At 41.1% G+C, this 22,540-nt stretch overlaps 2 protein-coding genes across 8 annotated transcripts in view; one reads left to right on the top strand and one right to left on the bottom strand.

Moving 5' to 3' along the window:
* The first annotated feature begins 590 nt into the window (after positions 1 to 590).
* On the top strand, positions 591 to 3,888 carry LOC116044552 (tubulin alpha chain). Its single transcript, XM_031291834.2, has 4 exons — positions 591 to 769; positions 2,038 to 2,260; positions 2,505 to 2,653; positions 2,741 to 3,888. Exons 1-4 carry the CDS (start codon positions 767 to 769, stop codon positions 3,713 to 3,715), a joined length of 1,350 nt encoding a protein of 449 aa, XP_031147694.1. The 5' UTR covers positions 591 to 766; the 3' UTR covers positions 3,716 to 3,888.
* A 1,770-nt stretch (positions 3,889 to 5,658) lies between these two features.
* ptprnb (protein tyrosine phosphatase receptor type Nb) overlaps positions 5,659 to 22,540 on the bottom strand; it is a 28,012-nt gene continuing 11,130 nt past the window's right edge. The window contains exons 6-24 of one of the 7 annotated variants that reach the window (XR_004896639.1): positions 21,356 to 21,812; positions 20,300 to 20,443; positions 19,868 to 19,902; positions 19,483 to 19,670; positions 18,359 to 18,445; positions 17,162 to 17,241; positions 16,956 to 17,020; positions 14,577 to 14,789; positions 13,479 to 13,796; positions 12,406 to 12,553; positions 12,211 to 12,284; positions 11,691 to 11,768; positions 11,302 to 11,421; positions 10,836 to 11,002; positions 9,626 to 9,679; positions 8,922 to 8,986; positions 8,000 to 8,073; positions 6,378 to 7,063; positions 5,659 to 6,328 (exon numbers count right to left, since the gene is read on the bottom strand). Coding sequence is in view for 6 of the 7 variants with exons in the window: in XM_031292173.2 (XP_031148033.1) it covers positions 6,992 to 7,063; positions 8,000 to 8,073; positions 8,922 to 8,986; positions 9,626 to 9,679; positions 10,836 to 11,002; positions 11,302 to 11,421; positions 11,691 to 11,768; positions 12,211 to 12,284; positions 12,406 to 12,553; positions 13,479 to 13,796; positions 14,577 to 14,789; positions 16,956 to 17,020; positions 17,162 to 17,241; positions 18,359 to 18,445; positions 19,483 to 19,670; positions 19,868 to 19,902; positions 20,300 to 20,443; positions 21,356 to 21,812 (2,439 nt within the window). In the remaining variant the exon portion in view is untranslated. Of the gene's footprint in view, positions 7,064 to 7,999; positions 8,074 to 8,921; positions 8,987 to 9,625; positions 9,680 to 10,835; positions 11,003 to 11,301; positions 11,422 to 11,690; positions 11,769 to 12,210; positions 12,285 to 12,405; positions 12,554 to 13,478; positions 13,797 to 14,576; positions 14,790 to 16,955; positions 17,021 to 17,161; positions 17,242 to 18,358; positions 18,446 to 19,482; positions 19,671 to 19,867; positions 19,903 to 20,299; positions 20,444 to 21,355; positions 21,813 to 22,540 lie in introns of all 7 variants that reach the window. The other 6 variants (XM_035998731.1, XM_035998732.1, XM_031292173.2 and 3 more) reach the window with 6 other exon arrangements.

Below are 22,540 nucleotides of genomic sequence, written 5' to 3'. Positions count from 1 at the left end.
ACCTCTTCCCAGGACTGTGTTGAAAACACCTGTGTAGGTGTTCAGAGACTTATAAAAAGGACACAGTTTAGACAAATGTGTCTATGTTGCTGTGTGTTTGGACCTTTTACACAGCAGACATTTTTGACTTGTCATAGTATAAGCACAGCTGAAATTGATAACCTTAACAATGGCTCAATTCTATCAAGTGTCCCAGTAAGCTATTTCAGTGAGTCAGCATGTACAATACCAGGGCCTCTCCTAAGAGGAATGCAGCCATCATTAATGGTTTTGAATACACCTGTGCGTTTCCTAATATGACATGTCAACATGTCTGCCGTGAAAAAGGTCTATGTTGAACTGTTATTTGTATTCATCAAACTGCTTGACAAAAAAACTAATAAAAAATAAACACAGAGGTCAAACTTTCTGTTAGTTGAATGTAATCAAAAATACTAAAGGCTCAAATATGAGAATGATGACTATATAAGAGGTACAAATTGGGACTTTAAGAACTTCCCTGCGGCCCTGCCTCCTAAAAAACAAAAGATTCACATTTTCTTCAGATGACGCAGCTAAACTGTAAGAATTGGAATATTACGAGCCGCGCCTGAATGCAGCAGCAGCACCCAACGTTCGCTCCCGCCAAGAGAAGATTCAAACCGCCGCTTTGGCTCCGCCTCCTCGGAAAGGTATAAAAGCACCAGCTCCAGATGCCGCTCCTCACTACCGCCTTCAGCCACCGATTCTTCAACGTCGGAAAGAAGGAGCAAAAAACCGCCAGAAAATGGTGAGTATTGAGGCGAAAATAAATATGAACAACGTCCTTAGTTATTAAAAAAAAAAAAAAAAAAAATGGGTGAAAGACAGATTGTTGCTTTTGTTAGGGGTAGGTAGCAGTTTTTAAATAAAATGCGTCTTCCTTTAGGCTTAATGTTTAACATTGATATTTCTATTAGTGAATATTGTTATAATGCCGAAAGAAATCCGTTAATTCTGTTAAATTAACGTCAATCTGATTGTTCTCGGTTATAAAACCGCGTGTGGCCGCCTATATAATGTGACTGTTATGTGACGTGGCCAGACTAACGTTAGTTCGACGTTGTTAAACGGTTGAATGTGTCCGTTTTGAAGCCGTAATTTCATTATTCTAAATACATGATTTAAAAGCTTGCAGCGCACGATGTGCCCGTGTCATTGACTGCCGACTGGTGCAGGTTTTTTAAGCCTTCGAGCTAGAAGACGCCATCAGATAACGCCCTGTCCGTAAATGCTACACAAAGGTCTTCTTTGCAGCATTGTGGGCGCAGCCAGAATTTTTTTTTTTTTCCTCCCCAAGATGGCGAAGGCATGTTCCGCCCTACTCTGCCGTACTTCGCCTATGATTTGCTTACCCTGACTTTTCTATCTTGACCCAAACCAATCCCACTCTTGCCTAACCAACCCAACAAGAACCGGCAACGAGTACTAGCCAATCAGAGGTCAAGTAGGGCGGGTCATGTCTTTGCCATCCTAGGAAGCAAAATGGCGTGGGGGCAGGGAGGAGAGGCGCGCCTCTTCCTGTCTGGTGTATTTCCCCTCTCCTCCCTGTTGGGTGGTGTTTGTGCTGCTGCTCCGTCTCAGCGTGGGAGGGGCGGGAGAGCGGAATTAACCCGCCACAGAGCTGCAGTAACCGGCTGTGACTCAGCAAAAGGAGTTTAGTTTTGCAGTTGACAGCCATTTTGTTTTTGTCCTCACTTTTTTACTGGCTCAAATAAACCAAACCCGTTTTTATATAGATCACTGTATCTTAATGTGTAACTTGACTTTGTCTATAAAATGTCAGATGATGGCAAAGATGCACAACAATTTTAGTGATATATTGATAGTTGAGGTTTGATCTGGGTCACTGCAGAGGATGAGCTGTACACGCTGCTTAATGCAGAGCAGAACCATTCAGTGTCTCATCCCAGTAAATCTAAATGTGAATTAAGTGTTAATATTCATGACAGCAACACAGTTTTACTATTTGCCTCATTTATGAGAAAGTAATAACTGATCTTTGTCTCTTTTCTGCAGCGTGAGTGTATTTCTATGCATGTCGGCCAGGCCGGAGCCCAGATGGGCAATGCATGCTGGGAGCTCTACTGCCTGGAGCACGGCATTCAGCCGGACGGTCAGATGCCCAGTGACAAGACCATCGGAGGAGGAGACGACTCCTTCAACACCTTCTTCAGTGAGACTGGAGCTGGCAAACATGTTCCCAGAGCCGTCTTCGTGGACTTGGAGCCAACAGTCATTGGTAAAATATTAATCAATGCAAACTTCTGCCAAATCATTACAGATTAGTTATTCAAACTATGGTGCTTTAGCTGGCTTAAATAATTAAGACCGCTAAACTAAAAATCCTGAAACAGTTGAATATATCAACTGGTCCTTTTTAACCTTGCTAACTTAAATGTGAGTTTTTACTGTGGTTGTCTGTTGTACATTTTAACTTGTGAAACGGAGCATCCTTGTAAACCAGTATTCTCGTTGCTCTTCAGATGAGGTCCGTACAGGAACCTACCGCCAGCTCTTCCATCCTGAGCAGCTGATCACCGGAAAGGAAGACGCAGCCAACAACTACGCTCGTGGTCACTACACAGTCGGCAAGGAGATAATCGACCTAGTTCTTGACAGGACTCGCAAACTGGTGAGCTCTTATTCTAAAAAAACATGTTGGAAGCGTAGCATTTTCAATAAGATGCTGATCAGTGATAACACGTATTCCATGTTTCAGGCTGACCAGTGCACAGGACTCCAAGGTTTCCTCATCTTCCACTCCTTTGGAGGAGGAACCGGCTCAGGCTTCACCTCTCTGCTGATGGAGCGTCTCTCTGTTGACTACGGCAAAAAGTCCAAGCTGGAGTTTGCAGTTTACCCAGCCCCCCAGGTGTCCACCGCTGTGGTGGAGCCGTACAACTCCATCCTGACCACCCACACCACCCTGGAGCACTCCGACTGCGCCTTCATGGTGGACAATGAGGCCATCTACGACATCTGCCGCAGGAACCTGGACATCGAGCGCCCCACCTACACCAACCTCAACAGGCTGATTGGACAGATCGTCTCCTCCATCACCGCCTCCCTGCGCTTCGACGGCGCCTTGAACGTGGACCTGACGGAGTTCCAGACCAACTTGGTGCCCTACCCTCGTATCCATTTCCCTCTGGCCACCTACGCCCCGGTTATCTCCGCAGAGAAGGCCTATCACGAGCAGCTATCAGTGGCTGACATCACCAACGCCTGCTTCGAGCCAGCCAATCAGATGGTGAAATGCGACCCTCGTCACGGCAAGTACATGGCCTGCTGTCTCCTGTACCGCGGTGATGTAGTTCCCAAAGATGTCAACTCTGCCATCGCCACCATCAAAACAAAGCGCACCATCCAGTTTGTGGACTGGTGTCCCACAGGCTTCAAGGTGGGCATCAACTACCAGCCTCCCACTGTGGTTCCTGGAGGAGACCTGGCCAAGGTGCAGAGGGCCGTGTGCATGCTCAGCAACACCACCGCCATCGCCGAGGCCTGGGCTCGCCTCGACCACAAGTTCGACCTGATGTACGCCAAGAGGGCCTTCGTCCACTGGTACGTCGGAGAGGGGATGGAGGAGGGAGAGTTCTCAGAGGCCAGAGAGGACATGGCTGCCTTGGAGAAGGATTATGAAGAAGTGGGCACTGACAGCGTCGGCGAGGAGGATGAAGGAGAGGAGTACTAGGCCACTGAAACGTCTGTAGCTCACTGTCACCGGTCCCAGAAAGAAAAGCCAAACACTGAAAGGTGTTTTATTGCGACGCAATATTGGACTCATTCCTTAAATTCTGCACATTCCAGTGAGCTACGAGTGTCCTGCCTCATTTTAAATGCAAAATAAAATCATGACTCCATTCAGTTTGTCCTGTGTCTCCTTTTTAAGATGAGCAGTTTTAATAACATTTTGGTTTTAAAAGGTTTTGTTCCCAGAGCTGAAGGTTGCGCTGTAAAACATCTTAAGCAATATTAAAATTGGGAGCTTTATTTGTAGCAGTTAAAGAAACAGGCTGATTCATTTAATTGCAACATATCAGAAACAAGCAGTTGTGTCAAAGTCTGAGTAAAGCAAAATCAGTGATTACTTTTTAAATGCATTACACGTTAGAAAATATTTTAAATACAGAAACTGTAGTACTGAATTGCCCAGTTTCTGCATTTTCAACATTCTTTATGGGCGTGCTGAAATGGTTTGTCGTCCTTAACAACAAACTCCCTGTTGCTTAAACATTACCAGAGCTATAAATCATTTCCTTTTCCTGTGAGTCACTAAGTTCAATGAGTTCTTGGCTAATGGCCCTTCTTCACGGCAGACATGTTGACATGTCATAGTAGGAAAAGCACAGGTGTATTCAAAACCATTCATGATGGCTGCATTCCTCTTAGGAGAGGCCCTGGTATTCATGCTGACTCACTGAAATAGCTTACTGGGACACTTGATAGAATTTAGCCATCGTTAAGGTTATCAATTTCAGCTGTGTTTCCTACTATGACAAGTCAAAATGTCTGCTGTGAAAGTTGCTAAGTCATGAACAAGAACTGGTAACTTCAGCCTGAGTCGGTGCTGGCAGTTCCTGCTCTCTGTGTGGTTGTGTGTGTGTGTGTGCTTTGTGTCAAATCGGAAGCTGCTCTCATTTTAACTTCAAACTAACACCGCTGCTTCTCGGCTCAGGGCCTTCAGACGACATGCCCCCAGCAGCTTTTTTCAACATCTTAAAACCTTATTTTATATACTATATATGCGTTTTCACATTTAGCTGGTTAACACTAATGCATGACACTGGGTTTCTTTTGAAAGGTTAACATAAGTGGATTGTTTTAATACAGTCGGTTGAAACAGGTCAGTTATTATGTAATCTGATTATTTTCCTGTAGTTCTGTCAATATTCCCTGACTAAGTGGTTGCAACCAATGACATTTAAGCACTACAAATATAACCTAAATGGTAAACGGATGCACCATCTGTCTACCATAGCGCAGGCTATTTCATGCAGACTGTTGTATAATTCAAAATGGACTCCTGTCCTTTGTGTGTGCAGCCTGTGGGTTTAATATTTTTGCAGTGTGAGCAGTTGGTAAAACCCCAGAAACAACTGATGCCTGAGAAAAGCTCAGATGATCTCACTAACTGCTCTGGAAGCAGATTAAACCTCCATTATGTATTTAGGGACTGGGTTAATTGATAAAAGTCTTAATCTCTGCTGGGAGAAGCTGAGTGATGGTTTCTGAAGTGATGGTGAGTTTGTGTGTCTAATCCTGGAGCTGCAGCAGACCAGATAGTGTGATGTTTCTGGGGTAAGCCCACTGAGATACGTATGTGAGAAAGAGCTGAGTATAATATTTAAGGTCAGGAGGATTCACACATACTGAAAAAAGGGACAAAAGATTATGTATGGTTTATGTTTCAGTGTTCAAAGCCTTAAAAGCCTAAAAACTAACCCTTCCTGGACTCGTTTCTTCACACTGTACTGCTCCTATAATGTCATCTGATCATTTTGTTTCAAAATTATAAGATAAACCTATACTATTTTGGGCATAGAAATACATCACCGTTCAATTGAGTTCTACTTACAAAATCATTCTAAAAACGACAACAACCAGTATTTAAAGTCACAGAAGTCACACGAGCGATTGCAGCACTTAAACACAAAAAGATTTAATTTATCTCACATATACAAAATAGCTTTTCAGAGAATAGCATTTCTTTTTTATATTTTTTTTAGTTATTTTTCTGACTTGCATGAGGTATACAACAATATATCCAGGGACTTCAAATGATCTGAATGGCACACAAAGAGGTGTGAGGAGAGGAAGGGAAGCTACAGGCCGAGCAGGGAAACAATCCTTTAAACCTTCGGATGCTTTCAAATCCATTTTCAATCATTTTGATTCCATACTGAGACCATGACCCAACAGCAGCACAATTTCAACAAACTTCAACCACATATAAGAGGAAAAATAAATGGTTGCTTCAATCTGGCTTAAATTAGAGCTTCAGGCTGGACTTCTGATGTTTAAATAGTCTGTGGCTCATTCACATGCAGTCAGATGGTTCAGAAAATGCATTCAGGTTGGTGGTTTTAATTTATGAGGCATGACAGTCATTTTAAAAAATGACCTCTGGAGTCTGTTCATCTGTGAATACACTGAGCGCCTTTTATTTATAGTAACATAACTTTATTTATATATCGTGGAGAGACAGAGCTGAGAGTGTGAGCGACAAATCTCAGAAAACCAGTTAAAGACATAAAATCACTTTGCATGTGAATGCATTGTTTTATTTCTTTATTTTTTTTTTCTGCTGCAATTGTGGATATAAGTAATGAAATGAAATATAATTTTTTATAAACTTAAAGTGTTCTATAATAATATTCTGAGTGATAATAACTAAAGATTTGTACATTTCTATAGACGCCTGGGTGTTTTTTCCTGTAATTTGGGTTCCTGGCAGCTTTATACTTTGTTAAATTAACTAAATAAGTAGTCAGACTTGTAGCTGACTTTGCGCTAAAAGAAAAAGATACCATGCATGTGGGTTGAAGGCAGTTTAAAAGATGCTAATCAAAGACTAAAATAAAAGCATAAAAAAGAAACCAAAATGAACCTGAACTCCAGAGGGATTTCTGATGGGACATGCAGCTTCATTCTTTTATCTTCCTGGTTTCATTTTTATTCGAATTAGCTGTGAATGCAACACTTTTTAACCCTCTGAACGTCCCTGAACGCATCCTATTTGTGCCACAAACACTTAAAAATCAGATATATACCTGCTCGATCGTTCCTAACAGCTGTTTTAAATTTTTTTGACATCACCTTTTTGTTTCAAGAAATCACCTGACAGGCAGATAGAGAAGCACAACGCTGTTCTTCATCATCATCATCATCATCATCGTCGTCGTCGTCATAGAGAGAAAGGTCAGACAGGTGTCGACGGGCAGGGGGGGTCCGTCAGACAGGACTGCTTTCACTGGGGCAGAGCTTTGAGGATGGCGTTGACCTCCTCAGCAACGGCTGTCAGGGCAAACTCAAACTGGTCCTGGAAACAACAAGAGGAACCCCAATTACACAAGACTGAAAGCCTTTTATTTACAACCTGACAAAGATTCACAAAGAATATGTTTAGGGCATCTCCTCTCTAACTGGGACGTTTTGGGACTGATTGGTTGGATTGCTGTGGACGAAGTACACACGGAGATACACTGGTAAGAGCTAATGAGGTGTAACCATGTATCAGCTCATTTAAATATCTCACAGTACTGTATTGTGTCAACAGTTAACTTCCTTTAATAGTGTATGTGCCAGTTTCTTTTGTGGGGTGGAAATGTTCCACCAGAACAAGGTCCTTCCTGAGTATTTAGCAGAGCCACCGTCCCCAAGACCATTGTGATTGGGTTAAAGCACATGTCAAAGTCAAGGCCCGCGGGCCAAATCCGGCCCCTTGCAAATTTTGATCCAGCCCGCATATCAGTTTAGGTCACAATAAATTTTGGCCCGCCTAGATGTTAGCCAAACCAAAAAGATGGGAAACTGTTTTTCAGACTGCAGTTATGCAACACTCAAAGCAGAATTTGGCAGATTTACCAACTTTGAGACTCAGAAATTCCCACAGAAGCAGAGAGTTTACATATTCAGGCTGTGAAACAGGTTGTTTTAAAAAAAGTTATTCATTGTTCTGCTTGATTTGCTAAACTCTATGATAGCTAAGGAACTTTTTTTAGGCTTTATGTCGACCAAACTGTTAGTGAGAAAGCTATTTGAGACACAAATAATACAGCATGTCAAACATGTCTGGCCCTTAACGCGATTCTCATGTTCCAGTGTGGCCCTTAGTGAAGTTGAGTTTGACACCCCTGGTTTAAAGAAATGCAAATAACCCAGAGCGTTTTTTTTCTCCTATCCCAGAATGCATCTGTGGTGTAGCCAGACATTACTCCCCATCGCTGGCTGTGAGACTAGGTTTGCGGAGTCTGACCTTGGTGCGGACCATCCCGGGCCGCTGGTCACGGACGTGCTCCAGCGTCGCAGCGATGTCGATCTCTTTCACGCCTGCACCACAACAGGTAACACACACACACACACACACACACATACACACACAGAGAGTTGGAAGATGAATGTTGGAATACATATGTGTGATGTGGTGCTATATTTGGGTTAGGAGAAGATTGAAAATGATGATGTACAGTATATCGTACAACTATTTCTTTTTGTGGGAATTCCATATTCATAAGAAAAAATGGGCAAAAACCAAGCCAACTTTCATTACTGCACTTAATTAAACAATTTCAGCTATATAGCACCATTTTATTATTGTTAAAAACAAAACGCTATTAAATGATTATAATATGATGCCCATAACACAAATTCTAAAATGTAAATGTATTTTTTATCTGTCTATTTGTCTTCTCTTCTGTTCCTGTTCTCTACTGTTTATGTATTTGTTTGTATATGAAAAAAACCTGGTAACACACACATTTATTGCACACTTCTACATCCTCAAAAACTTACCGAAGTGGTGGGTGGATGGTTGGGTTACTTTCATTTAGTTTTATCTTCATATAATGCTAATTTAAAAGTGTTTTTGTATGCATAACAATAACACAAATGCAGATATTATCGGTAAAACAAAGGGAAGATGTTGGCAACGGGGTTTCTGCTTTTTTGGCTCCTGATCCTTCTCCAAGTCCTTTAATATTGAACATCTGTCAACACCAATAAAACACCAAAAAATAATCCAATGTTTGTCTGACAACAGTGTGGTTTTAGCAGAGCACTGTAGGGAGTTGGTAAATCAGAAATCCACTTGATCGGCTCAAATCCCTCGTTGTTTTTGTTGATAAAAAGCAGCAGAAATGCGTTTCCTTTTTAAAGTCAACAGCATCGATAAAGCTCACCTTTAGCCATACGGTTGAGAACCATGTCGATCAGGATGTAAGTCCCAGAGCGGCCGGTACCGTCACTATGGAAACAACACAAAGCAAACTTTAATGAATACAAGTAACGACGAGTTCCTGCTTATTAATATGATTGCAAAAAGTCAAACGTCTTCCTCTTTTATAATGGTGTGTTGTTTTGTTCATGGCTGAAATGTTGCTTCTGTCTTCCACCAAGTGGATCTCTGTGGAACTGCAACAGAGTGTCTGCGTCTCACTGCATGACGTGATTGGTAGTTTAAATTAAACTTCTTTTTTGGAGTTATTTAAAAAAAAAATGTCAGTTTTGTTTATTGAAATTTTCAACAAACCTGTTTCCATACAGGTAAATACCTCCATACATGGAGAGAAAAGGAGGTAGTATAATATTGATAATAAATATGAAGTAAATAGGACATAAAATAAATAACAATAATAACTAAGTAAAAATTAATATTAAAATATACAATTAATAATAATAAAAAAAGTTTTAAATAAAAAAATAGTAAATAGAGGAAAATAAAATAAATATACAATTTACTGTAAAGAAATGTAAATAAAATAAAAGGACTGAGCCTTCAACCAGGTGAGCTACCCGGGCGTTTACGTAACGCACATACGTTTTCTAACAGAAAGGTGTCATTTCTGACATTATCTGATGTTATTGAGGAAAAGTCCAGGTTTACCTGCAGTGCACGATGATGGGGCAGGAGCGTCCTCGGTAGCACTTATTCACCTTCCTGAAGAGAATGAACACACACAAAAAAATGAACATTTAGTTACATTTCTATGACGTTTCTGGGTATATTAACTAGCATTTCAACAGTTTAGTATCCAAACATAGATGCTAGGGTAAATTATCCAATCAGAGATCACAAAAAAATTTATTATCTCTGTCATAAGAAAATAAGTCCTTAAAATGTTACAGTATGTGGAAAAAATTACTTGAAGGATTGATTTTCTGAAACTTTTTTGTTTTAGCCATACAAACAGTATGCATGATAGATGGATTGATGGATAGATAGACAGACAGACAGACAGACAGAAAAACAGACATATAGAAAGACAGAAAGACAGACAGACAGATAGAAAGATAGACAGACAGATATAAAGACAGACAGACAGACAGACAGACAGATAGATAGATAGATATATAGATAGATAGATAAGGGGGGTAAAAAAGGGGTAAAGTTGGGCGATAGACCTTCTGCTGCAGCCACATCAGTCCATGATCATTTTTGTGACTATGCAACTGGACTCAGACTACTAGCTGCAAACCACAAGAATGACACAGACAGATATGTTGAAAATGAAACCAACGCTGACCTCCATCGCACAGGGAGGAGGACGCAGGACGGGAGGAGAGGAGCAGCGGGGAGGGGCGGGGGAGGTTAATGGTGGAGGGGAGGTAACAGTTTGGTATAATTTAAAAATGTTTTTAACACCCGTGTTGATACAGTGTCTGGGTTCCGTAGTGATAACAAAGTTATTTCTTCTTTTGACACATTGCTCTAAAAACCCTTTCAATCTACACTATGAAAGTCTGTGGCTGATTCCATTCACATGTTTGAAAATGGAAAATCATTTTCAGTCTAAACATAATACTGAGAAAAATGAAATTGCAAACCAGACTTTTGCAATCTCAGCTTTTCTTTACTATCGCCACATTAAATGTTAGTTAATATTAACTAGTTAGCTAGTGACTCATCCGATCAGGTTAATAACTTAGCTTGGCCCAGAATAGAAATAACTTTTATTTCTTTGCAAAAAAAACTATAGTTAACTATAGACAATTATAAATACTTTAATCGATTGACAGCCCTAATTTTAACACAACAAGTGTTAGAGTTCCTGTTAGTCTGTCTTTATATGTGGACATGCAGGTGTCAGCGGTACCTGCGGAAGTCCAGCAGCGGGCGTGTGGAGGTGGGGATGCCCTGCGCCGGCCAGCTGAGGAAGTGGAACTGGGTGAGCGTCCGGGTCTCCTGCGTCTGCACGTTCTTCAGGTAGAAGCTTCGCACCAGGAAGTCGTTACACCAGATGTGCTCTGACACCAGGTTCACCTGGACGGGAATCAAAAACACAGCTGCTGCATCAGACGTGTTAGTAGAGGTCGTTGAGTTTAGCCGTCAAAAGGTGGTAGCCGGCCACGGAGCTCCGCGAGCTGTCGGTCGCTTCAGCGGACATTACAGTTGAGTTTAGCCGACAAAAGCAAGCGTCATAGGCAACGACAGTTAAGTTTAGACACCAAAACAACTAGTTAAGATTAGGAAAAAGATTGTGGTTTGGATTAAAACACTCCCATGTTACCTGGGTGAGTGTTTTATAACTCTCTCTCACCCGCTCACTCCTCCGATCTCACCTCATAGATGTGGTAGAGGGACGATCCCTCGTCGGGCCAGTAGCGGTCGCACTGCTTCTCTCCGTCCTCCACCAGAGCGGTCATCATCACAATCACAGTGCAGCCGTTCTCCCACACCATCTACACAACAAACACACACCGCTAACTCCAGCTCATCCCTAATACATCACATGAGATCAAGCACACACTCAGCATTTAAAGATCCACGACCCACATGTTAAATAAATGAAATGCTAAATAAATACTTGAGACTCAACTTTGCCTGCTTCTCTCCTCTCAAAGCGAAATGCATTTCTACATCTGCAGGCTATTTCTTTAGTTTGTCCTCACTGTTTGGACCTTCTCCAGTCACAAACTTTAAACATAAATTGTAAATGAATCTCACTGACCTGCCAGAAGTCGGAGATGGTGTGTGACAGGGGCCCTTGGGTGGCGATGTAGGCCGGCATCCGGGGGTCGTGCTCAATCTGAAGGCAGGGAGCAGGGGGTCAAAGGTCACCTCGGAGCTAAGCACAAAGTCTCAGTCAACATGGAAACCAGCTGTGATGGTGACAGCTCCACTGGGTTCAGTTCACTTTAGGTGAGAACCCGATCACACAATTTACAGACTTCTATATGCTTTGATTGATATGATTTAAGGGATGATAACTTTCAGATCGCTGGTCGTCTGTGTGTGACACTCTCTGTCCTTCACTCGCTGTCAGCTGCTCACATTGTTCGCCTTCTTCTAAAATATTACAAACACTAAATCAAAACCAGAAAACCCAAGACGCTATGCATGTGGTGTTGCTCCATTATTTCTGACACTAGAAGTGTCGGCCAGTTTCACTCAGATATTCAACAGACCAGTGAATGTTTTGTTCACAGTGTTTGGTGCGTTTGACAAAGTGCAGAGAGTAACAAGCTTACTATGGTGCTGGCGTTGATGTAGTCGGAGCGTGACGGGTTGACCTCCGCTTTCAGCTTCACCCTCGAGTGGTCATCTGAAGGACAACAGTGACATTTAACTCCTCAAAATCAGATTTCCCCCTTTTATTCATGAATATTAATATTCCGGATGTCTTGTGCATAATTTGGAGACGTGCTGTGTGTCTTTAGACTCACAGGGGACAGAGTCAGGGCAGCGGTTCTTCTTGGCGTTGGCGTCGCTCTGAGCCACAGAGACGGTGCTGGGCTCGGCCTGGTAGGAGCACAGAGCCTCCCACTCCTTCATCAGGCGGTCCTTGTTCCTCAGGTGGTCCTCCATGTAGGCCTGAGGAAAGTTAGTCACAGTCAAATCCTTCTTCCATCTCACGCTGTTCACTCAGAACAAGCCTGTGCTTCTGTCAAATCTTTTAAGGTGAATATTTATATAGATTGTATGTGTTGTGAGTATTTATCTCATCGTTATGCTGTATAAATAACATTCATTACTAGGAATTTCTCAGCAATATTTGCTACTAAAGTTATATTGGATTTTCTCTGAAAGTCAGAACGACAAAAAGAACCGCAACGTGAATGGATCGTAAAGCATGCAACCGAAACAAAAGGAGGAAATTACATGGAGGAGGCAAAACAGAATTTTCATGGAGTGGAATTTAGCTAATTACACGTGTGTACATGTACATGTAGTGCATGAAACAGTTTTAAGAACTTAAAACCTAAACCTTAGGGTTAGGTTAGGTAAGGCCATAAGATGCGGTTGAAAACTCACTGGCTGGAATGTGTTTATAATCGCAATAAAATATCCTGACAAAAAGAACAGCAACGTAAATAGATCGCAAGCATACAACAGAAATAAAGGAAGGAAATTACATGGAAGAGGCGAAACAGACAAACTTTTCATGGACTGGAATTAAGCTAACGACTGAAATGCACTTTTATTTTACTGTGTGTAAAATTGTTTTAAGAAACTTAAAACTTTAAAAAGCTGGAAGATGCAGTTGAAAGCTCCAGACTAACTGTCAATGGTACTACGTACATATTTTGGTGATTTGCAGCTCAAAAGAAATCTAAGTTTGGTTTGGTCAACTTGAAAGTTACGTTAGTTACTGAAATATTGTTGAATAAATGATTATATGCAAACTAAATGTTTCAAATGTATTGATTTATGTGAGAGGAATTCAGGAGGTAGAAAGTCAGAGCAAAGGCTGAGGGTTATATTTGTGTCTCCCGGGGTTCCAGTGTGTGGTACTGACCAGAATCATGTGTCCGGTGGAGATGTCCATGTTGGCCTGGGCCGGCTCCTCGCACCACGACGGCGTGCTGCTGTGGGAGCTGGGACTGGGCTGGGCTCCGTCGCTGAACTGGGACGACACACTGCTCACCCTCGAGTCGGCTCCTCCGCCTCCTGCTGCTCCTCCAACTCCCGCGCCAGCACCTCCTCCTGCTCCCGCACCTCCTCCTCCTCCTCCTCCTCCTCCTCCTCCTCCGCTCGCTCCTCCCACGGCGCCGAGGGCAGCAGCTTCCAGACGCCCGAAGGCGCCTTTGGATGCCATGTGCTGGCGACACAGGTCCTGGTGAGCCAGGTATGCATGCATCACTGCTTTATCACTTTAAAGTGCTCTTTTATGTGTTTTATGAATAGTTTTAGGTCCATTTAATGTGCTTCTGTTGAACTTTTCTTACATTTTCTTTTTTTCTTAATTATTGAGGTTTGATAATGTTTGCTGCAGAGATTAATCAATTCATTTATTGGTTGTAAACTATTACATTCATCGATAACTATTTTAATAATCCATTAATGAGTTTGAGTCATTTTTTATGAAAGCTGTGTGATGTCAGCTTGTTAGATGTGAATATTTTCTAGTTTCTTCTCTCCTCTGTGACAGTAAACTGAATATCTTTGATTTGGGTACAAAACAAGATATTTGAGGACGTCATCTTGGGCTTTGAGAAACACTGATCACATTTTTCACCATTTTCTGACATTTTAGAGACTTAACAACTAATCCATTCATCCAGAAAATAATCCAGAGATTAATCGTGGATGAAAATAAGGTAAATTACAGCCCTACTGTCATCGACTGTAACCTTTGTGTGCATGACAACATTTTATTCATTGTTAAATAAACCTAAACTAATTAATCAAATGATTGATTGTCTTTTATTTGCCTTGTGTGTTTTTTAACAAGTTGTAATCTGACTGTAACGTGTCAGTTTCATAATAACGTTGTTCTCTATACTGCAAGACGTTGCTGTGGCTTACAACTGTGTCTTTGCTTGTGAGGGTGACTAAACATTTCCTTTGTTTAGAGCTGAAGACATATTTGTAGTTTTTGTAGCTCTCTCCTCACCTGGTACTCCTGGTGGTTGAAAGTGCCCCCCTCTGGTCCCAGACCCAGCTTCTTGACTGCCAGACGGTGGGCGTGGTGTCGCAGGCAGGCGACGGTCATGGCCGCCACCAGGATGCTGCCGATGCAGGCCATGGCCACCAGCGTGGCGAAGACCGCACGGGAGCCGCTTGGCTGGACGCGGGTCGCCAGGGGCATTGACTTCCCATCATTCCTCTGTGGCAGGGAAAGAAGGAAAGACAGACAGAGGAAAGGAAAATGAAGGACATATTCAAGCATGAACCAATGAGGGGGAAACGGGTTGGGTAAAAAGAAGTGTGAGCATGAGAAGGAGAAGGAATCTCTTCCTTTATTTCTTCCCATTCATCTCGGCTTTCATCTTCCTCTCCTTTTCTTTCGTCCTCTCCACACTCTCTCTCTCTACTTCATTTCTCCTCCTCTCCTCCCTTTCTACCATTTCTCTCTCATCCTTTCATCTTCTTTGTCACCCCTCCATTTCATCATCCTTCCTCCCTCCATTCTCTTTTCTCCTCCTCCCTCTTCTCCTTGGGAGAATTGTCTCTGTTGACCTTTCAGACCTCCTCCTTCCTCTTCGTGGGCCTCAGGAATGTGAGGCGCTCTCTCTTGGTGTGTGTGTGTGTGTGTGTGTGTGTGTGTGTGTGTGTGTGTGTGTGTGTGTGTGTGTGTGGTATCTGAAAGACATTAAAGTTGAAGGGGGGGGTACTTCACCTGCTATTATAAAGGGGCCCCGATGGGGATCAGTGTGTGTGAAGCAGAGGGAAAAAAAGAAAATGGATGACCAGGCTACATGTGGCTGACGGTGGTTTACTGCTTCATGTTTTTACTGAGACTTGTATTTCATCACTTGTCAAGTTTTCCTCTCTTCTCTTTAATTTATGGAGCTATAAGCCAGTTAATTTATCACTGCTCCTTAAAACAAGAAATAAATCCTTAAAAAAGGCCATAAAACAAATGAAAGTTGCACAACAGCACATACAACTTAATATTAGAAGGATATCATAAAAAGTATCATTAATGCTTTTGTGTTTAGGTAATATAGTAAATAAAATACCTGCAGTAAAACTCACTAATAATAGCTTCAGATACAAGTATAGATAGTATAGTTATGATGATAAAATGATTATTTAGTGTACAGACGCTCAACCTTAGGAATATTAAATTGACAATATATAAAATAAGTGATATAAATGTACAAAAAATACTACATGAACTGGCTATTGAGTACAAACACAATGGCCTGATAATATTAAGTATATTTCAGGAATATGAATCAAAGAGCATAAATAATCAAACGCACATTAATGTCACTTGATCCTGAACAGTATGTAGAAAACATAAGAACTTTGAGTGCATACATGTCACTATAAAGTGATTATTACGTAATCTTTAACAGAATATTAGGCTGTTTTCGTGGGATACAAGTCATCAAAAACATAAAGTGACATGAATATGAATTAATAACATCAGGCTGACCTGCTTGATTTATAAAGTCTGCATTGATGTAATACTAATAACAACTCGTTAATGAGTTGATTTGTATGTTTTCACTCACCGAACGCACGATGCAGAGCAGCTTTCCTGACGTCCTGCTGCACTCACATGGACCCAGCGCCGAAATATCAAGAGTGTCAAGTCAGACCGACTTTAAGCAAACTCAACTTCCGGACTGACTTTCAAAATAAATGTGTATAAAATGTTTTATTTCTTTTGTACAAGTTTAAATGAAGATTGCCTTTCCAGATCATGTTCTTGTTGCATTTAAGTATTTAATAGTAAGTAACAAAGTACATTTACTCAAGTATAAGGTATTTCCATTTTATTCTTCTTTATACTTCTATTCTGCTACATTTTTGGGGCACTTATTGTACTTTTTCTCCACTACATTCATTTTAAAAGCTTTAGTGACTTTACAGAGTCAGATTATTAATACAAAATATAAATCAACTAATAAACGATAATGTATTATTAAAGATTGAACAACCAAGCAGTATATAAAGTCAAATGAGCTCCACCTTTACCAGCTGCAACATCTAAGTGACAAACACACATTGTATTCTGCAGAATGAGTACTTTTACTTTTGTATAAGTATATTTTGATGCTAATTATTTTGTACTTTTACTTAAAGGAATTTGACTTGTAACAGAGTATTTTTATACAGTAGTATTACTACTTTTACTCATGTAAAGAGCCTTCTCCCTCATTTCCTCCACATTAAGCACTATCCTTCCATTCATCCCATCATAACTTGATCTCATTTTGTATTTATCCCTCTCTGCTCCTCCACCTTCCACATGAAACCCTCTCTGCTGCCTTTCTTTTTGCCTCTGACAACTTTTCAGGCGTCACACACAAGCACCCACCTCTCCCACCCCGCTCTGCAGCACCTTCAGGCCCGTCTCAGACTCCAGGAAGTTCTTCTCGGCAACTGCAGGAAGAAAACGTTAAAATAATAACTAGACAATATTAGAGAGAAACATTAAAGTATGCCTGCAGCTTTCTCTTTGGGTGACAGTATTTGAAGCAGTGTACTGTAGTAGTAGTAGTAGTTATCACTGAGGTGACATACCGGCTTTCTCTGCCACATCTGCAGCCGTCAGGTTCTTGGAGTTGGGTCTGATCCTGAAGGTGATCGCAGGTCCCACAACGCTGCAGAGGACCAAACACAAGAGCAGATCCAAACGGGAGTTACACACAGTGCTGCCAAGTAACTAAGTACATTTACTCAAGCGACAGTACACATTTGAGGTACTTATACTTTACTTGAGTCTTTTTTCTTTTCATACCACTTTCTACTCCACCACATTTCAGAGGGAAATATTGTCATCTTAAATGCACTACGTACAAATAAAGTTTTTTTACATACAAAAAATGTGAAGTGCGTGTATTATATGTTGTTAAAGATTAAACTAACAGTATTTACAAGTACAGCTGAAACGATTAATCAATTGACAGAAAACAAAATGAATTGGCAACTTTTATTTAATTTTTTGGTAATATTTTATATTTGGGAGTAAACTGTTTGTTTTTCAAGTTTGCAAACCAACTTGCTTCTAATTAAGCCCTGTGGGATGAATAAAGTATTTTTGAATTTGAAATGAACTGCAGTTTATTATATTTAATGTGGGCTCCATGAAGAGTATTAATCACTTTGATCATCACTTTTTTTTATTGCATTATTTTTATTTTTACAATTCAGGCTCGAAAAATCAGTTCCCTTACTTTCTGATGTTTTTTTGGTTGATAATGTGACATTTCATTTGTTTGCTCTTCTCTTTTAATCTTTACACTAACATATCTTGTCTTGTATTTCTTATATGTGTCCTTTGAAGTTTTGCCAACCAGCACAATTAAGTATTTTTGAATTTTACTGAAATAAATTGCAGTTTAATTTTATTATTATTTGACGTGGACTCCAGGAAGACTTGCAACCACTTTGTGGAAGTTATGGGCTTGTCATGTGCAGATCACTTTTAGGTCAAAGTTCAGCGGTGAAGAGATTAGAGCAAGCAGGAAAAAGCATGAGCAGAAAGAAAGCAGTGAATTACTTCCACATGCAGAACATCAACACACAATGCTTCACAGCTCCGCCAGGTTTTGCGTGTCTTTCAGCGTTGAGCTTTGGGCCAAGATTTAGGTTAATCCCATGAAATAACAGACAAGCAACCCGTTAAATGAGTTCACATATGAGGATCCAGAGGCATCAGGCCAGCAGGTGGGGGGGTGTTTAAGAGAGGGTTCATGACCGCCGTGTCCCCGCTCCTACCTGATGTTGATGAAGGAGCCGGTGGAGAGACCAATCCTCTCCGACAGCAGCTGCAGCACTCGCACACCGTCGTTCAGTACAAGGGGGCTGCAGTGACAACACACACACACACACACACACACACACACACACACACACACACACACACACACACACACACACACACACACACACACGCAAACACACACACACACACACACATAAACACACATGTACACACACACACACACACTCAGGCGCTCATCGGAGTGCCAGTTACAGTGGAGGTTCTAGTATTTATTTATGTTATTACTTACTCTACTCTTTCATTTTGAAGACTTTCTAGTGTTTCTCCACCATCACTGATAACATTCCTTCCTTCTGTCTTCCTTTTGTCTCTCTTCACCATCACTCTTTTGTTTTTCTTTCTGTCCTTCCTTCTTGTCTTTTTCTTTGTTTCCTCCTCCCTTTCCCTTTCCCCTTGCTAACATCCGTAACCCCTCCCCATTCCTCAACCTTTGCTTCCCTCTTTTCTAATTTCCCACCGTTCTGCCAATATCTTCTTCTTTCCTTCCATCACACATTCTTTCCTGTTTCTCTCATCCCCTTCATTATTTTCTTGCTTCCTTTCTTTCTTCTTAACTTATTTCTTTCCAGATTTTGTTCATTCCTTCCATTCTTTTTCTTTCTCCTTTCCTTCCCTCTGCTTTCTTTTGTTACTTCTTTCTCACTTTCCTCCTTTCACTTATTTTCCTTTGTTTCTATATTTTCTTTTCTTTTTGCTCTCTTATCCTTCCCTAAGTTCTTCCTTTTACGTTCTTTTCTTCTTTCCTACTTTCAGTCATTTTGCTGTCACTCTCTTTTTCCAACCCTCCTCTCCTTTTATTTCTGTTTCCTTCCTCTCCGATTTGTTTCCTTTCCCTTTTCAGCTCATCTGACAGCAGAAACGTCTCTTCATGGGTACTTTTGTAACTTCAGAGCATTCTGTAACTTTATAAATGCACTCCTTCTAGCGCCAAGTCTTCTCCACACACACAAACAGAACTCACAACATGAAGACAACAGAACAACATCCACAACTTGAAACCCCTTTCATTCACACACATCCAGTCTTGTGATTGGTGGAGGCAGTGAGCGTATGGTACCTCTGATTGGTGACGATGTAGCCGTACTCCTCGGTGTGGGCCGCCACTTCACCCTTCCTTAGATTGTCCCGGCTGGCTGCGACAGCGGGGGTCGGGTCTTTCGGGGCTCCTCCAGGTTTGGGAGGCTCGTTGGTGGAGGGCGGAGCCTCGGGGACGGTCGTCTTATACGCCATTGAACCCTCTGTGACCTGATGGATAAAAATAAAAAAATTCAATTAAAGAATATGTTGAAATGTTTTTCATGGTGATCAAATACTTACTACTTCCCTTTTCTGCTACTTCTTTTTATATTTTACTTTTTGCAGCTGTAGTTACTTTAAAAATCTTTTTAACAACACAAACAACTTATTTATAAGACATTAAAAAACAAAAGTAACACGCTCACCTTCTTTCCTGTGGCAGCATTCTTCCCATATTCCTCTGAATAGGAAAAAGAAACCCATAAAGAATGCCAGACAAATTAGTTTTGTATGTGTATTTGGACTTTACAGTGCAAACCTAGAGGTGGGTTTGTTATCTAAGACGAGCATCCAGTTGAAGCATAACACTTTTGTTTCTATCAGTGTTACTCATTTTAACATCCAGATGTCATTGTGACAACACAGCAAAACAGTAAAAGTCTGTATTATAATCTGTGACTGTGATTTGTCGTATGACATGTCACAAAACTTGTTTCCCATAATTACATTCATCCGACAGAAAGAAGGGCTGATTTTAAGTACTTGATTTCACTTGTTTTTATAAATTTTCTCAGCAGCGGTAAAAAGTGACTGATGAGCAGATGGCGTTAGACGAAGAGGCCTGTGAGCGGACCGACCTTTGGTGTGTTTGTGGGCGTAGGAGCCATCCAGCTGCAGCTGCTTGACGATGGCCGGCAGGTCGTCTTTCTGGTCGGGGGACAAGTCCTTCATTTCCAGGCCGTAGTGATCCAGCAGCAGAGCCAGCCTCTGCAGAGAGCGCTCTGAAGAACACACACACAAATATTGACTGGAGTCTTCACTGGAACTTAGCTTCCTTTTTTATCATCTCCACATTTCAGAGGCCTCTGGTTACTTTGCAGATTCAGATTTTGGCTTCGCTCCACTCCTTTTTCAAAAATATTGAAAATATTGTTTTTTCTTTTGGTGTGTTGCAACGCAGTTATTGTTTTTTTGTTTGAAAATAAATAAAGAAAGAAAGATTTTAGATTTAACATGCAGTGGGAGAAGCACTCAGATCTTTTATTTAAGTAAAAGTAGCAACACTACTCTGTAGAAATACTCTGCTACTAGTTAACGTCCTGCTTTCAAATGTTACAGAGATATTATTAGCATCAGTATGTACTTAAAGTATCAAACATACTTAATTTACAGAATGGTCTATTCCAGAATAATGTTATATTATTGTGCTAATGTGCACATCACTTTAATGTTGCAGCTGGTAAACGTGGAGCTAATTTAAATTGATTAATATATATAACTTTATAATTCTACTGGGTAGCTTGTGAATTTCCCCACTGGGATCAATAGAGTTTTCTTGATATAATAAGATCATTATTTATTTGTCGATTACAATTTTGTATTCTTAATCTGAATCTGCAAAGTAACTAAAGGTACTGAACTATTGTAGTGGAGTAAAAAGTACAATATTTGCCTCTGACATGAAGATGAAGTGGAGTAGAAGAATAAAGTAGCAGAAAATGGAAACACTAAAGTACAAGTACCTTAAATTATAATAAGTACAGAGTCAATGTAACTGTCCAAATGTAAATGTAATTAAGTTATTTTCCAGCACTGCACATTTGTCAAAATGTCAACTTTAAAGGAACTTTTCACACTTGTTGAATGTTATCTTTCTTTCTGTCTGCGTATCTTTATTTCCTCTCCTCTCTCACCATCCAGTCCGGACAGCGCGTCATACTCTTCCTGCGCCTTCTTCTCCGCCTGCTCCTGCTCCTGCTCCTGCTCCTGCTGCTGCTGCTGCTGCTGCCTGCTGAGCTGAGCCACCTGGGAAACGTAGTCCTCGCTGTAGTCCAGCGGGAAATCCACCTCCGGGAAGAAAGAGGAGGACGAGGAGGATGAGGCGGACAGCGAAGAGGGAAATCCTGCAGCTGCTGCTACCGCCCCTCTGTGGCGGGACAGGGACTGCACAGGGGAGGACGAGGAAGAGGAAGAGGAAGAGGAAGGGGAGGTGAGGTAAAAGGACAGCAGGTCCTGGAGGAGCTGTCTGTCTCTGTCCAAAGGGTTTCCTCGGGATCTGGAGCGAGCGGGGGCGGCGAGCAGCGGGAAGGCTGGGTTATCGTCCAGAGAGTTGAGGGAGCGCTCCTCCTCGTCCTGGTAGCCGTACTGCTGCTGCAACAACACACACACAACACACGGGAGGTTATGGGGCAGAATAAATCCACAACAATCTGAGAAACACACACCTCTGACATGTTATGCCTTGATAGAAGTGCAAAAAGCTCCATACAGTTGCATAGTTATGTTTATAGTAATCAGGATAGCTGCAGGTATATTTGATTTAAGATGCTTTAAAAACATTTTTAAATGCTGTAAATCATAAAAAAACTCTCTGTGACGCTTCCTATATTCGTCATTGTCTACACACAGTCAACCCAAAACTAGTTGTTGTGAATCTGTTACATTACACTCTGAACAAAGCCTCTCTTATCAGTTTTAATTTAATAATTGTCTTTCTTTTTTGAAGATGTATCTGTGTGAACCAACCTTGAACCAATCCTCCCTTTCCTATCTTTCTACTCCCTCATCATCAAAGGGAAAGAAGCGATTGTTAGAAAGTGTATATATTCTTGTGGGTCTCTTTAACTCTTTTAGAACGTTGTGAACTGAATCCTGCTTCGTGTTACTTCGTAAATGCTTTCAGAGTCTACTCACAGAGCCAGTAGATGATAGGATAGGACACCAACCACAAAACAATCGGGATCGGATTATTGAAAACAAAATATCTAAAATGTATTTAGACTTTGTTTAAGTCGCAACATATTCATTTTGATTTAACACGTGTACCAAAGTTCTATGATAACTAATATGTGAATAATGTATTACCCTTGGGACAATTA

This window comes from Sander lucioperca, chromosome 24 (assembly GCF_008315115.2).
Source record: "Sander lucioperca isolate FBNREF2018 chromosome 24, SLUC_FBN_1.2, whole genome shotgun sequence".
Lineage (NCBI taxonomy): Eukaryota > Metazoa > Chordata > Actinopteri > Perciformes > Percidae > Sander > Sander lucioperca.
This window is presented reverse-complemented; position numbering and strand designations above follow the sequence as displayed.

Excerpts from the sequence above, each read along its gene's own strand:
- LOC116044552 (XM_031291834.2), top strand. Across the intron at positions 2,261-2,504 it reads CTTGGAGCCAACAGTCATTG|ATGAGGTCCGTACAGGAACC; the intron begins GTAAAATATTAA and ends GTTGCTCTTCAG. Across the intron at positions 2,654-2,740 it reads TTGACAGGACTCGCAAACTG|GCTGACCAGTGCACAGGACT; the intron begins GTGAGCTCTTAT and ends TCCATGTTTCAG.